The following is a 17,525-nucleotide window of genomic DNA, read 5'->3' on the forward strand; positions in this document are numbered from 1 at the left end:
ATAAAGTCCCACAAGATGTCTGTGACAAAGCTGGAAATGGGATTTCAGATCTTCTCATCCCAAACCACAGCCTGTAAGACTTCTTTCATTTCCTATTTGCATTGTTTTGCTGATGATTTGACAGGCTGATGGAGAAAAGATGGATATGAATGGAAAAGAAGAAACGGTATAATAGGAGAAGGCAGCTTTCAGAAAGATGATGCATGTAAGGGAGACGATTAGGAAAAGAAAGAAGATGAAGGCACAATGATACAGCTAAATGCACCAAATTACGTTGCTCAGAACAAATACAGCACATGCAACACCTGGAAGCAGATCCTGGCACAACTGTAATGGAAAGGTCCAGACATGAAGCTAAGATACTATTAATTCACAGCAGACAGCTCTGCTATATTACTCCTTAGTTCTAATAAGTGAAAACTCAAGTCACTTGCATTTTCAGCATGGGATGGCTCTAAACCTAGCAGGCAGAAGGGTATGATATCATTTGTTGTTGCTTACTCAGTTAAAAGAGTGGGTGGATATGATGGAACACCAGCGCACCTGGATGTGCTGACAGCCAAGTGCTGCCAGCTAGTTGAGTAAAAGAGGTACAATATTTCTTTCATTCCCATTTCTTGCAATAAGATTTTGTTTAATTATACAATGGAAGGATTTTTCCCCAAAAGCTCAAGTCTGTGAGCAGGGGAGTCAGAATTTTAACCCAGTTAAGATGCCGCATTTCAGAGACCGTACTTTATAAATACCTTTTTGTAAGTTGTAAAAGTTCAGCTCAAATGAGCCAGCCCATGATGGAGCTATCCAGCAAGCAGCCCAATGACAAATTAACAGATCTATTCTCAGGCAGGGTCAAGATCACTACAAGAGACAGGAACACTATACATTTTGAACAAACTATGTATTTTGAAGTTCCTTTATCATGGGTAGGTGGGCAGTACAAAAATAACTTGGCCACCTTTTCCTTAACAATTGGCCAGAGGTGAAGTTACCGTTAATGTGGATTGCAGGTAAACCCTTCTGAAAGAAAAAGAAATGGTGATGACCCAAAGCTGTTGCAGGTATTCCAACAGCACGTAGGGAGTATCACCAACTCCTTACCTATGATTTTTATGTACATGGGAACAGATGTCTTTTCCAGTTTCTTTTGAACACAAAAATAAAACAAGCTGCAGACTCAGAGGAATGGCTTAAGTAAGCAAGATATCAACAGCAGAGCAACAAACTTAGCTCAAACATTCTCAGCAAGTTTAACAGCTGCTGAGATTCTTCCCTTAGGATTGCTGTCGTCCCTCTATCTGCCCTCCTCTCACTGAACAACTCATACCCTTAGCAAAGTTAGGTGGCCAGAGCTTACCAGCACATTTGCTGGAGAAAGACTTACAAACAAACTTGGATATCTCAACAAGGTATTAGTTTGTCCTCAATCATTTAGAAATGGGTTTGTGAACCAGACGCAGAAACAGGGAAAATAATTTTTCTCTTCTCTGGTTAACTTCTCCTTTCCCCCTTTTAGGCATTTAGTGCAGCCATCTGCAAGAGATTCCTTCAAGAAGAAAGCTTTCAACAACTCTGCTAGTCTCCAAGCCTCCTATCGCAGACCTAATGGTCGTCCCAACCCTCTACATTACCAGTAAATAGAGTAGGCAAATTAGAACATTAACAAAAGTTACTAATGACATGATTTTGTCTTGCTGAAACTGAGACTAGAAATTGAACTGAATGTTCATTAGTTAACACCAGTTCACTGCAAACACTCATATTTCACACAAGAATTGTTACTCAGCTGGGTACCCCATTAACAAAATGGCTTTTCCCATTCACTTGTGAGAATTGGTAGTGTTAGGTTAATGGTTGGACTGGATGATCTTAAAGGTCTTTTCCAGCCTCAACGATTCTATGATTCTAATAATCTGAAGAAAGATGAGAGAAAAATAAAGTAAGGCTCTCACTCGATGGGAAGATCTAAAGAAACTTTTATAGTAGGGACTTCCAGATGCTTACTTTTTCACTCCTTTCCTTTACATGCCCCAGAGCAGCCAAGCCACAGAACAGAGTCTCTTCCAACGCCACTGCTGAGGAAGCCATCTCTTGCAGTACACCCAGTCTATGCTTGTGGGATGGCATATGCACGTGAGAGGAAGAAAAGAAGTTTGGGGAGGAGACTGTGACAGAACAGCCCCAGCTCTCAGAAATGGCTGTGCTCGGAACTCTAGCACTCAGGTGCTGCTTCTCTGAACAGAACTGCTTTCAGTAAGGCTTTGTCTTTTCTGTAATTACATTTTGGCAACTTGCCAGAGTTCAGAAACTTTCAAGCACTCTTTTCAAACCTTTGGACTTCTAAATAGATTGTAAAAGTCCCAGGATGCTATGGTAACATCCCAATTGAAACCCACTACAGTAGTTAGCCTCTGCCTGCTGAACTCAGGCAAAGCCAAATACACACAATGCAGAGAGAGCCCCAAGAGGGACAGAAGAGCTTGCCAGGACCCTGCTGTCCCCCTAGCAGGTGCCACCTTTGATTACCATGCAAAAAGCTGAATGAATTCACGGGACTCCTCCTTTACTAAATGGAAAACAAGGAACAAGGACCGTTATTCCTTAACTTACAGCATTACTGCTTGCATTTTCCATCAAGAGCATGATGAACGAACGTGCTGGTTTTGGCTGGGATAGAGTTAATTTTCTTCATAGTAGCTGGTATGGGACTATGTTTTGGATTTGTGCTGAAAACAGTGGTGATAACACAGGGATGTTTCTGTTATTGCTGAGCAGTGCCTGCAGAGAGTCAAGGCCTTTTCTGCTTCTCACACCACCCCACCAGCGAGTAGACTGGGGGTGCACAAGAAGTTGGGAGGGGACACAGCTGGGACAGCTGACCCCAACTGTCCACAGGGATATTCCATACCATATGATGTCATGCTCAGCATATAAATCTGGGGGAAGAAGGAGGAAGGGGAAGGATGTTCAGAGTTACGGCGTTTTGTCTTCCCAAGTAATGGTTACACATGATAGAGCCCTGCTTTCCTGGGGATGGCTGAACACCTGCCTGCCGATGGGAAGTAGTGAATTAATTTCTTGTTTTGCTTTACCTATATTAAACTGCCTTTATGTTAACCCATGAGTCTTCTCATTTTTACTCTTCCGACTCTCCTCTCCATCCCACGGGTGGTGGGGTGGGAGTGAGCAAGAGGATGTGTGGTGCTTAGTTGCCAGCTGGGGTTAAACTATGACAAGGAAGAAAAACTCATTTTGAAGGCTTATGCTGCTTCTCCAGCATGAACAATTTTCTCCCCACGCACACTACTTTTTTTCCCAGTTACACAGGTGTCTAAGTCACTAAAACAGAATCGAGTGTCTTAAGTGAAAATAAGGTAGTCTCAAATGCAAAGTTGCCATCGGAGGCTATGTCTAGACTGACTGAAATATCTGTAGAGAGAAACAGTGCAGAGGACCTTGACATCAGGTCAAGATTATGGGTATCTCAGGGTTCATTTTTCTTGAAACACACTCTGGACTAGCTCTAGTCTGGTCCCATGGGCTGAATGCTCATTTGCAGTTAGAACACATCTTCCAGTTTAGTTTCACATGAAAGGAACCCAGGTCAGAGCTCCAAGACTGCTTCATGGTGTGAACCAAAGCACAGTAAGTAGGGATAATCAGGAGTATTAGCGTTAGAGACTATGGTACAATGGGTAACAAAGAACTAGCTCTAGCAGTAGAAAATACTGAAATTCAAAAGGCTTTAAAACCCAGGCAATTTCTGTTGTTAAATAACTCATCCACACACAAAGCATCCCCAAGCGACCAATCACACTTACCCCAAGGCTATGCTCTGAAATAGCAAAGTGAGGTTTACCTTGCCCGGAACAAGCCCTGAGAGGGAACACTTAGAACTGTAGGCACCATTGGGGAAAAAAAATCCCAGTTTCACTGCTGTGATGAATAAATTACTGCTGCATGAGTGTAGTTTAATTTAGGATCATTTTATTCTTCACCTATTGGTTTAAGTGTACTACACTACTTGCAATATTCAGACCAATCATTGGACTGTTTCTTTACCTATCCCTCTTGGAAGGCAGCGTAGGAGCATCAGCATTCCTCAATTCAAAGCTGTTGTATCAAGTGCTGTTTAAAATTCCACAGATATTAACATTTGGGACAATGAAGTCACCCTCAAGGTAATCACCAACCTCTAATGATTAGCACTTCCTCTAAAATGTGTTAGCAGTGTTAAGACAAAACTGGTGCTGAAAGTTATTCCTGATGAATTGGCTTTAAGTAAAAATCCTTTTTTAACAACGAGGCAGATAGGAAATCATTAACACTCTTAACATTTTGGCGAGACTGGGTGATGTAACAGTGCAAACCCAGAGCCTGGATTTTTTTGAGATCCTCTCTGTGTCAGCCACTCAAGTTTATTTCAGCTGAAGGGTATGGAAAGAGGGAAAGGAGTGACACAAATTTTAATGATTTGTTTTCAGACTTCTTGGTATGGGCTCAGCAATCTCTGTATTCATGGCAGAGTTAATACAGGTGGTACAGAGATTGTCCCAAGTACCGTTTGACAGGAAATGAACCACAGCACCTGTGACACAGCTCAGAGTAGGCAGTGAACAAGCTTTCTTATATTGCTTTGTAGCAAATCAAACCCTCTGAGACCAGTCTACAGATTCTAGAGAAGCAAAGGATTAAAGGAGTTGCTGTGCTTGCTCTTTATTACCTGGAATCCCTTTATCTTTTTTAGAGTCGCCCTCCCTTGATTTTTTCCTATGCTAGGTCAGTAATTTAACACCTTGAAGCTTTCAAATCAAAAGCTAAAATGACCTTACCGTGTTGAATTATTAGCCCAGCATTTAAAAAAAAAAAAAAAAGTAAACAGGGGAGGGAATCTCTAAAAACAGAGGCCTTTTGATCAGAGCAGCATCCTGCAGTTTGCTGTAACTCAAGCTGGCCATTCTTATATAGTAGGAATTAAGGACTCCCCCTGCCAGGCAGGGCCCTATTAAAACACAATAGCTGTTTGAAAAGGGTAAGCAAGCTGATATGGATATAATAGGCCACATATTGGGGCCCCTTTCTACTCTGAAATAAAGCTGCTTCTTAGAGTTATGAGCTAGGAAACCTAGTATTCAGGAAGGTGGGAAAGAGCGTACAATGGAAGATGGTAAATAGCCCTGCAGAAGCCCTCCAAGGTGCTTAAAGGAAAAGTAAAGAAGCCTTCAGAGATAAGCATTAATCACCCAGGACTAACTCTTTCAGTCTGATCAGGTGCTATTTCAGACCACATGGTGTTTCAGTGAGTCTGGAAAGGTCTTGCTGGTATAAGAGATTTCATTTTTACAGTAGAAAACACAAAGAGTTACGCACCACAGAGACAGCTGCATGAATACCATTATAACTAGTTTTATGGAGATCATTGCAAGTTGCTACCCAGCTTCCCCCCAAAACCCTTGCTGTTTTACCCCAAACCTAAAAAAATACATACATAATAAAATTTTAAAATCCAGAATTTTAACTACACAAAGAAAGCTGCTAAATCTCCAGCTAAAGTATTTAGTATTTGTTCAGACTGGTCCATCTAGACATTTCGGGGCAAGCAGCAAACTCCTTATTGAACTGCTCTATAACCTTCTATATGCTGAGGGTATGGAAGATTCAAGTCTTCAGTAAGTTTTATTATCATACAGCCATGATCTCCATTCTTTGGCTTCCTTTATTAACCAACAGATGTATTTTTGCCCTCCCTGCCACACTGTGGAATTCATTCACTAGCTGCAAGATGCTACAGAAACCATGCAGTGAACCTGTGGCAAGGGTGAGAAGATAGCACAAAGAAGAGAAACACTATTAAAAATACAAGCAACACAAGGTAGTGTTCAGATTTTGTCTAATCTAACAAATCTAGAAGAAGCTATGGAATTGACATCAGCTGGAGATAGATTTTGATACCAAAATGTCAATGTCCACTGAAGGAGGAGTATGAATTTGAAAATTATTGAATAACTGCACCCATCTTGTACTGCTGAGATCAAAGCGCAATACTGAGCGAAAGTGAACGGGCTTCTCAGAAGTTGAGGCCAAAGTATAAGCACAAGTAAGGGCCTGCTTGCTCCATTCTGCATGTAGTCTCCTGTATCTCTTACTGTAAAACAGCTCCATGTTTTATAAATTGGACTTTTTATTATTTTAAAAGGTAGCAGCACAATCACGTTACAACTGTGATGATCCAGGAACTACTGAAATACAACTTATTGAATGTCCAAAGAAATTCAATACTGGTGCCATGCATGCAGCTCCTATATTTGCTCTTTTCAGTCTTGGTTAGACTGGAGAATTTCAGAAGAAGAAAGAAGCTCACAACTAATACTCTCTCACCTATTCCGTTGCCTTGGCAAGAACTACAGCACATCAAAGACTGAGCAGCTTCCAGTATTTCCATCATGGCAACAAATTAACCTTGCCAAAATTCCTTAATATAGATGAAGCTTCATCACTTGACATTAATGGTAACTCTGCATTTAGAGATTGCTTAGCTAAACCACTTTGTGCTTACTACAACTGCTTGGCTATAGTGTTGACCAGTTACAGTTTGTCAAATTTATTTCAAGATATGCAACAGGATTAATTTCACAGGATATGAGGTTACTGCAAGTCTAATGCTAATGTGTTCCAGAATCTGTATGGTTTCAACACTACACAGCATAGAAAGTCTCAGGATCTCTGAACACATCCAGATTTCTAGAAACTAGACTTTTTTTTTTTTTTTTTAACAGAAAAGGAAGATAAACCAAGTTTTAAAAATGCATTTTTCAGGCAAGCTACAAGACTTTCAGTGGTTTGCTATTCATGGGGATACAGAGACTGTTAAGGGATTTTATCCTGTAAAGGATAACGAATCCTATTATGGGATCTTATCACATCCCATTGCTGCAGGCATTTGCTTATTTTTACAGCTTGGCATATCCAATTTAGGAGAAATTTTACATTTGTTGGCCTTGTCCACATTGGAACACACATATTCTTAGCAAGGCAATTAGAAATACTCCTCAAGATTTTCTGTGACACCACAACATTTTACAGCCTAAGAATGAACACAAAACTCCTTCCAACACCACAAAACAAAACAAAAAACGCAACCTCAGTTCTGATCCATCTTTTCTTAAAGATCTTTCTGGGAAGAATAAAGTGTTCCTCAAACTTACACTACTTTATTCCAATTTAATACAAAATCTTATAAGCTTAGAACTCCTCTGAAATTGATCTCCTATATGCATACAGTAGTCTAGACTCACGCCAAAACGCTTAATTAAAACCAGAACTAAACCATACAAGTTTGTAATACAGAGAAAGGCATAGTTATTGATGGAGCTATCATGTATTCAACAGCGGTTCTCTTACAGCTTGAGACATCAAAAACTTTATTGGAGGAAACAGTATGTTCCAAAAATAATTCCTAACAGAAAAGGATAAAACTATGCCTTGTAATTCTTAAAAATAAAAAAAACATAAGGAAAAACACCAATGGGTACCAAACTTCCTACATTATCATGTTTTTCAAGAGCTGCTATTCTCTAGTGCATTTCTATTGAATTCCAGGTGCCAATTTCACATTACTAAAACAGTTTTCTTCAAAACATTTACAGAAGCTGCAGGAAATTAAATCCTTACAGCATGTGACCAAGCATGAAAAGAGATTATTGCTTTATATACACATTGCAGATTGTATGCAAAAGACTGTAAATAGTCCCACTACATCTGTTGTGGATATGTCACTATTTATCTTTCTTATTTTTTCCTATATATTCCAACACAGTGACTCAGCAAGTACAGCTGAGCTGTTTTCCAGAATGATGGAGAAAGATGCTTGTCAAACAGTGATCTCAGCATTGAATATTTTGCATCATGGTGAGCTCTACTACAGACCTTTCCTCAGTGGAAGACAGACAATATAAGACTGCCACAGTTCACCAATTCTGACTTGAGGGCCCTTTCACTTCTGCAAGAATACAAACTAAAACACAGCAGAGATCTGTGATCAGAAATGCAAGAACAGGGATAAGAAAGTAACTACCCAATACCACAGATATTAAAAACAAGTAGACTGATGGAGAAAATAAAATTAAACAAAAGACCCTGTGGCATCCCAACAAGGATATGATAAGCACTATGAAATACCCAACTGATGAAATGAGTTATAGTGAAATAACCACCAAGAGCACATATACAGGAGGATCCTTAAAGATTTTCTTAGGAATAGCAATGACTTGCATATCTATTTTGTTGTACTCCCAAATGGAGACAGTGGCATGGATTGGGGAGAAGGAAAACTGTATTACAAATGCACATAACCAAGAAAAATTACTTCTCTATTACCTTTTAATCAAGATCAGAGAGTTCAATTTTCAGTAAACCCTAGGATTTTGTCCTTTTCCCTCTCTCCCTCAATTATCTAGACTTGTTTCAAGAATAAATTTACACATTTGAAGTGTGTCACAACAGTCTGATTTTAACTCCCAGCTGGGATCATGTATGCATCCCCAAATTTGTACCAGTAACATTAACAACTATGATGAAAAGCAATAAAAAAAAAAAATGGAGGCATAAACAGAATTATGCTAGAGTTACAAACTAAAACCAGACAGAGGATAGCACATTCAACTCTAGCCCAGAGAAACAGCACAAAGACAGTTAACTCAGATACATATAGTTCTAACGCTTCTACCATTTGCCAGGTGTCTGGACTGTGGCTTTTGGAAAATTTGAAATGTCTATTTTTCAGTTTTATTAGCTATCAACACTGCCTATATGCAATTTGCTTTAACCATCATTAAAGGAAGCTCAACTTCATGACAAATGTGTTGCATTTCAATATTCAAGGCTGTAAGAAGGAATACAAATATAACTGACTACATAAGGTCTCCATAAGGTAGTCAGTCCACTTCTGCTGCAACTATTCTGACAAAGACCACAAATAAATACGTAATTTCCATGATGTAAAGGAATAGGAAAGAAGTGGGCAAAGACTGCACTGCTACACCACTGAACACATACTAGAAGCATCATAATCTGACCACACTGCATATAAAAGTTATGATTGCCTTTCTTCAAAGAGCAAAGAACACAGTGCAGCTCAAGTCAGTGTATAAGTGAAAGGTTATCTACGGACAACTACCCTGTGCTGACAAAGTGCTGATATCAAGTGCTAACATTCATACGCTACGGCAAGTTCTCTAGATTTTTCTGTCACCAAAACAGTATTATAAGTTTCTTGAATGGAGTATATTATCGCATGCAGCATCAATGGTAAACATTGTCTTTCATGTTCATTCTATGTTGCCCCTTTAGCTACAAGCCTTCCAAATCTGTCCTGCTTACCAAAAAGCTTCTTTACCTTTTTTCCCTCCCTGTGTTTCTTTGTGAAGATTTGGATTCATCTGAGTATCCACTCACCTATGAGATTCTTGAGTATGTGGGAAGAAAACACTGCATTTTCTAATATATTGGCAACTTGTACAAACTACAGTGGGAATCAGTGTGTTATTCCCATTAACATATGCATTTTTTCCAGCTGTTTACTCAACAGCAGTCATCCCAATCGGCATATTTGTCAGGTTAGGACTTGTTGCAGTGTTTGTTACAAAGAAACAACTCTGGGAAAATGAGGAATTTGTAGATCCTGCCTGTCAGACAAAAATACCAATGCTGTTTCTGCTGCCAAGCAATTCTATAATAAAAACATCATGCTTCAGATGGCAGATCTACAGGTTCTGGACAAAAGTCACATAATTTTAATCACAAATAAATTGAGTTATCCACCCCCCCCAAATCTTCAATAGCTCTCATACAAAACACATACCCCATACAGAGTAGACGGGGGGTATTGAAATCCCATTTCTAATATGGGTTGGAGAAACTTAGATTACACAGAGGAGACTTTGCCATTCTGACAACTCTTCTCTGTAGAGGTAAGACTGGAAGGCAACAGATGGACTTTAACAGAAAGGCTTTGTGTCAATTAGCAACACTCAATGTAGAGAAATATGCAACTACTATAGGTTGCCCAGAAAGATTTATCAACAAATTCAGTCCTGCATCTACTCTGTGGAGAGAGAGAGACTTTGAAAATGTCTCTCTCATAGCAACTTATTCACATTAGCTGCAAAATCTGCTCCTCAGAGCTTCTGGCACAAGTGCTGTGTCTGAGTGCATATATTCATTCTTTTTCCACTGATAACTGAAGAGCAAAGGAGAGGCAGATAGCCCTCTTACACAGTGCCCTTGGGATCAAGGAATCCCAAGTAAGAGCCCATCAGGAATCATCAAGCACATTAACTCAGCTGAGATTTTCAGCCCAAAGGGCTGCTTCACAGCTAGGTCATTGACAGCAGCAGCTTCATACCGATCACATGGCTCAGAGCAGTCTTGCACCAAGTGTGATAATTTTGTCTTCTTCTCTCCAGAGCAGAAGACGTGTAGGAATCCTGAGAGTATTTGAGGAACACATGAAATGCTATTTTTGCGATTGCTTATAAGATTATATCAGAGAGAGTATCAACATTTTATATAAGAACTTGAAAGTAGCGTTACCTCCCAGAGGCTACTGATTTGCTCAAAACACACAGAACTAACACTAAAAAAGCCAACAACCAATACCCCTCCCCCAAACAGTCTTACTGAGAAATTCTAATGAATGGCTCCATCTCTCAGAAAGGGAATCTGGCACAACCTGTCAAAGCCCTAAGGACCTTCTCACTACTATTTTTGCTGTTTATACAACAATTGTACAAAGCACGGAGACAACGTTCTACAACGCTAGATGCTGTAAAGTACATGCAGTACAATATCACTTCTGTCTTGAAGAGCTTACACTATCCTTGTGAACAAGACAGAACAAGTTACTGTGAAAAGGGGAAAGATGCAGAGCAGATGACAGCAAGATGACGACGATGATAAGGCCTACACACACAGAGATAAAAAAAAAAAAAATTGATGGCTCTAAGCTAGCTCTAAGAATCTCTCCTCTTTATAAGCAGATAATTCAGCTTATTTCCAGTTGCCAATTAAGGCTGTCTTCAGTGAGTGGCTTATTTCTCATGGGCATCCCATCTGTCCTGTTCCTGGCCCTTCCCCCCTACCTTCCCTCCCCAAGGGTACTGAGACTATTTTAAAGAGGAGGACATTGTTTAGTCTACAGATTTATTTAGGTGATGTTGTATAGCAGTACAGGACTGAACAAGCCAAAAGTTTTTCTGATACCAAAGCCTGTGCCACTGCTATTGCCAGAGAAAGCCAAGAGAGCAATATCATATTTGTCCCTAAGGAACGAGTTGAACAAATTGTTCCAGCCAGTCCAGACCGCAAGAGAAAATGAGGTACTTTCATTGCTAGAAGTTGATACTTCTCACCATAACATCTTCCTATCCAAGGATCTCAAACTATATAGCGCTGGCAGTCCTGTTACTCCGAATAAAGCAAATGTTCCTTTGTGTAAAATAGGGCTCTATGCAGTGCAGACCTGGTATTTTGAATTGCCAGGCACACAACAGATATAAAAGCAGTACCTGACCACTGACTCCCCCAAACACACACATCACAGACACCTTCTCAGACAAATATTACCAAACTGTCACACAAGATCCAGCAGGGGCACTTCAAGTCAGAGCCAGCAGAAACATCTTTTACAGAAAAAGCGGATCTCGGACATCAGTTTGCAGAGCCCAATGGAAGTCGTGGTGCATCTGCAAGCTAAAAGCAAGATGTATTTCTCAATCATGCTCCAGCTGGCAGGTGGTCAGGGAGACATTTCACCAGAAACAAAAGAAAACAAGAAGCATTTTGGGAGAGGAACACAGACAAAAAAAATACCTTTTCCTGTGTCTCCAGTTTACTTGTGTTTGATTTATCAAACAAACTGTAAGTGTGATAGGAAGAAGAGTTTCCTGTCTGAAGTAGGTTATCACTAGTTAATATTTCTGAGTTTTCCAAAGAGTCTTGAAGAGTAGCACATCTACCTGCAAGGTGGAAGATAAAGTTTCAAGCAAAGGATTAGCCCAGAAGAAAAGTAAAAATTACTGGTTGAAGTCTCTTGGTCAATTTTTTTTTTTTCCTGCTTCTTCCAGCTGAAGTGAAAAAAAGCCACACAGACTCCCTTTAAGATCCCAGAAAATATAAAGTGGGATGCTATGCACATTCCCTCTGCGTGATCAAATGCATTAGCATGGGGGCCCTGTTTTTCTTCAGTACAGGAAAGATCAAGAAAACGGGATGATAACTAATGTATAGGAGGAACATGTCCCTTTAAGATATGTTGGCACAGAATTTAGGCTGGAAGAAGTAAAGCAGCATTAGTGTGTAATTATGCAGAGGGCTTTCAAGAGCCTGTATTTCATGGAGATTCAAAAGCAGAGCAGAGATTTCTTGGGTTTGTAATGAACAAATACCAGTAGCATTTCAGCATATCTATAAAATCAAGAGATGTCCTAAGAGAGGCATAATTTTACTCATTTAGCTAAAAGAAGTGGATTAATTGGCAGAAGGATGATTGATCCTTATTCCTGTAAAAGTCAAGAGTGAGTCAGATGAGGGGAGCCTCAAGGAACTCCCAAGATTGAAAGCAGATGTCCACATGATTGGGACAAATGAACAATGGAATAAAGTGGGAGAAAAAATATCCTTGAAGACTAAAAGTATTCTGGAAGGACAACTGTAGAGATAAAGGTCAGCCCTCTGCAATCAGCAATCCCAGTGCTAGGCTGTGGATAGCAGTGAAATACATACCCAATTTCATTTCCTAGAAACACTCATTGCCTGCAAAACACTTACTGCTTGATCCATACAGAGCTACATGACCACATAGTTTTCAGCTCTGAAATTTCACTCAGGTAAGCTAAACCCCAACAAAATTTTCTCAATTACCCATAAAAATAGTTGTTGTAACTGGCACAAAGATTTGAAGTGACTCATGGTGAGGTGGGGCATTGCAATGCATGATGGAAAGGCCATGATTGCTCTTCAGTGGTGAATCCAGCAAGAGAGGTCCGTGGAACACCACTCTATTGAAAAGTCTGCCCTCTGAGAAGAGTTTGGAGAATATCTAACACCCATCCTTGACACACTAACTTCATTATTTCTGAGAAGTTACACAAGTTGTTATTTTATCCTATACACACTTTAAGGAAAAAAAAAAAAAAGTCACTTGCTTGGGCCTACCTGCTAGCTTTCTAAACCCTGGGCTTGGTCTCTAATTTTAAGTGAGCATAAATAGGGAAAGAACAATGTGGAAAACTGGCCGTCCTAATACCAAGTCCCTTCACCTCAAATCATTGCAGCATACTTCAAAATATGCACATGCCAATCCTCTCACTTAGAATAACCTAGAACAAGGAAAACACTGGGAGAGTGCACACAAACCTTCTGGAATCTCACAAGTTATCTTTAAGTTCTAAGATACTGAGATTAAAGATAAAAATCAAGATCAAGCTTATTTGCTTGGCAGAGCAATACAAAGCCAGTGTAGCCTTCAAAGCACAGCTTGAACAAATGTTGACAGTTGCATGGATGAACAGAAATCTATTGGGCAGTTAGGGCTCACCACTAAGTCCTGGGAGCCAGAATGTATGACACTTTCACAATAGGAAACTTCGTATTCTGAGTCTACCTACAGCCATATCACCAATCATTTATTCTCCACTTTAAATAAAGAATCCCACATTTCAAATCTTAAGAGTTTCACGGCTCTCAAAATTACTAAGCCTGTTTGTGCTTTGGTACAGGGACACAGTTTGATCTGCTAAACTCCAGACATACTGTAAAAGAAAAAAAAAAAAAAAAGGGAAAATAATTAAAAGAAAAAAGAGAATGACTAGTTCTATATTACTCAGAGAAAAAACAAACATGCAGCCTTTTCCTGTCTTTCAAGAAATCAGAAGCTCCACAGAACACTCAGTGTGAACAAAAAGCCATTGTAGAAGTTCACATCTTACTCTGAAAATAAATGGGAAAAACATGCTCTCCAGCACCTAAGTCAATCAGAAGGTTGTGCTCTGTGGTGGCAGTTTTGTTTGGTTTAATGATCTCGAATTACTATTTATGCTTTCAAAGGTAGAAGAGGAATAGGAAGTGAAAAGCAGGTAGTTATCATGTCACGATGAAGAAATATTATACAGAAGCAATGTGAGCAGTTTCAAGAAGTGTGGAAGGCCTCTTTGCTCACCATTTAATTTTTTAAGTGTATATAATCAGAAGTTTAGAAAAGGCCCTGAGGTGTCAGCTTGAAAGCAGGTGCAAACAAAATCCAATCTGCAGAGATGCCTGAATGACAATTTCAGCTGGGTATTTCAGAGCCACCTTGCCTTCAACTCTGGTAAAGAAATCCTGTTGGTGGGTGGAGGTCATCATAGTCATGCTCTTTATCTTTCTTAAGCTGTTGTTTACTGACTATTTGTTCAGCTGACTAAACTCAGCATTACTTTCTGTGGAAACTCACCTATATCAGATGGAGTATCATGATTCCCTATCATGTCAAGTGCACAGGTTGTACCTTCATTTGACCCCAAAACCTACTCTTGGTGATTAAATCTCTGCAACCCTCACTTAACAGTGACCACTGCAACTTGCTCAGAACATGGAAGTATACTGTTCATTGGTTTGTATAGTATGAGTTTCATTCCAAATACCATGCATTTTTTTTAACTTTGGAAGTCCAATCCTTTGGAATGGATTTTGAGAGTTTAAGCTACTTTACAAACAACAACAAAAAATACCAATCTCCTTATAAAATCCATGTAGTACTAAGTATTATTTGCTTCTAAAATAGATTTCTGAGGTCTTTTAAAGTCAGTATTCATCCTAGTTACACTAAGCTACAGAGAAATGTTAACAGTAAAACTAAACAGCCTTGATAAGCTGCTTGATTCTTCTAGCAAAATTGTCTTTATACTGTTTTGCATGGGTCAGTGAAAGTTTGAAGTACTTTGTTGAGAGCAAAAGAGATAAGATACTACCAAGAAACCACGGCTTTTGTTAGAATGCCATCTACCTAAATGATCTGTTATATAAACAGCTGTAGCAAGATGGCCCATATCTTACCTCCTCTGCCAAGATGGTCAAAACCACACTAGTCTTGAACTGCTTGTTACCCTATCTCAAAAGAAAAAGAAGAAAAAAAAAAAAAAAAGGGCTTTCAGAATTTCCCCTCAGACTTGCTGCAGTATTTAATTTAGTTACTGATTTACCAGTGAGAACCTCAGTTGTTTAAAAGCTGAAAATACGCATGGGGCAAGAAAATATAATGCAAGTTGTCCAATCAATCAAACTAGCAAGTTAGATCTCATTTGGAGATTAGATGGACACTGATGTGCAGAAACCAAAAAAAAAAAAAAAAAAAACCACCCACAAAAAACCTGAAACTGGTCAACTGAGAAAGCAAGCTACTCCTATGCTTTGAGATCCTCTTCCACTGCTGTAGTACAGAAATTGTTGTGAAATACTCTGCACATTGGTTTGCATCAGAAAAAGATAACAGGAAAGGAAGCAAGCAAGGAAAGATTTTCAAATGGGCATCAAAAAACAGAAACATATAACCACTGCAAGCACATGCATTACCAAAAGACCTTTAATGAAGCTGCCTGGAAGAGTTTTAGACATTGTGCAAGACATCAAGTTGGCAAAACATACAGCAATTGGCTGAGTCAACATCAACAACACTGAAGACCAGCACACAGTTTTTTCCCAAAAAAAGTCTTTCCAAATTAGTAGAAAGAGATTGTCTGTGCTAATTATTATTTTCATTATTCAAGGACTTATGAAGGTTATAAGGGAGGAAGATGCATTCTATTAAAGCATTCAACAGGATAACAGTCACACAAGGAGACAAAGCAGTTCAAATTCATACTCAGAAAAAGAATGAATGCTGCTGAAACCAGAAGTAGTCTCTGCTTTTGACACTAACAGCCTTGATTAAGGAAAGCAGAATTTGGTTTTCTGTATGCTTTAAAAGCTCTGTTCCCCAAAGGAATTGCTTCACATGAATGTTTGTAATAGGAGAGGTACTGAACTGTACGAAACCCATACACATTTCCGAAACATGCTCAGGCAGCCCTTGGCTAACCCAGTGAAATCCAGCATTCACAACATAATCAGCATGTGTCCAACTCCATTCTCCATGTACCCTGCCTGTTTCCAAAAGCCCCCCTCAGGCTGGCCCTATTGGCAGAGTCCTGATGTACTTACTATTCAGTGAAGAACCTGGCAATGCCATACTGACTAATATCTTCTCTGTTCTCCAGCAGCTGGCTCACTGCATCCTCCATGTACGTGAGGACATGTCTTTGAGCTGCAAATAAAAGACAGTAAGAGACAGAAATTAGAATACAAGGGGCCTGCAAAGTCCAGACCCAGACTAGCCTAGTTGTGTACCTTACCAAGCCAACAAGCATTTGCTCCCTCAGTTAGAAAGTAGAGATTTCATTCTCCCAGATATGGATTCCTGACCTAAATCCTGCTCTATTTCCTGGCTACACAGAGTTAGTGATTAACAGTGTTGATCCTTTTTTAAAATCCCCTGAGACTGTGGAAGTGAAGGAAGAGGAGAAGGAGTTGCAAGACTGCCTCACTGGAAAATGCTTACTCAAGAGGAGTTCCTGATCTCTGTTCTGAGTCACAGCCATCTCTCATATACAGATGGTCAATGCTGTATCTATGCGGCTGTTGCAGAGCTTTAGGTGTTCCCTCCCCTTCCCTCCTTGCCAAAGCCAAGTAGCTCTAAGGTTGTTCTGTGAAGTTTTTTTCCTAAAGGTACAAATAAAAGTACATCTGTTTCCATACAAGCATCAGTGAGTGTTCTTGGAGTGGCAGGTGGGGAACAGGTTTCAATGCCAAGAGAGATTTATATTGCTCAACAATCAGTCTCAAATGACTGCTAAACCAAACACAAGGAAATTTCAGAAGTGGTAGATCTGCCAGTACCCAACCACAGAATGCCACTCACTTATAAGACTTCTGAGTAAAGATAGTTTGGTATGATACAAACCATTTCGCTGCTTCTACAGGGGGGAGACTCTGTACAAATCAAACATTTGCCAGGGAGGAAGCAGCACAGATTTGCCACTGAGCCCCTTTGATGTTTTTGGCTAGAAACCAAGTTGGAGCAACAAAGAGCCGAGTCTGAGGTGATGCGCCAGCTATCAAGCAGTAGACTTTCCAAATCTACAAGTTCAACAATCAGAAAACAAGTCACAACGAACCCAGGAAAATCGTTCCTAACCTGGAAAGCACACAAACCCTGTTCCCAAAGCACACACCTCCATCCTAAACACGTATGCTACTGCACCTTTGCAAGTAGTGTCGTGCCCTAAAAAGAGCAGGAGAAAACCCTTAGGGGATATAGGAAAGGCAAAGGCTGTTCTTGCTCCTTGCCAATGTGCTCCAGACTTGGCAGCATCATCCCCTCACCAGCAACTGGCCAACCTCAGACCCACATCAATATTCTTCAAACCATTTTAATTTGTGCTTAATATCCTAGTAAG

General features: G+C 39.8%; 1 protein-coding gene across 1 annotated transcript in view; it reads right to left on the reverse strand.

The window, feature by feature from the left end:
- CSTPP1 (centriolar satellite-associated tubulin polyglutamylase complex regulator 1) overlaps positions 1-16,310 on the reverse strand; it is a 73,658-nt gene extending 57,348 nt beyond the window's left edge. The window contains exon 1 of the mRNA XM_075712951.1: positions 16,231-16,310. Coding sequence (XP_075569066.1) covers positions 16,231-16,310 — 80 coding nt within the window. The remainder of the gene's footprint in view (positions 1-16,230) is intronic.
- Between the last annotated feature and the right edge of the window lie 1,215 nt (positions 16,311-17,525).

The sequence above is a fragment of the Pelecanus crispus genome, chromosome 6 (genome assembly GCF_030463565.1).
Source record: "Pelecanus crispus isolate bPelCri1 chromosome 6, bPelCri1.pri, whole genome shotgun sequence".
Taxonomy (NCBI): domain Eukaryota; kingdom Metazoa; phylum Chordata; class Aves; order Pelecaniformes; family Pelecanidae; genus Pelecanus; species Pelecanus crispus.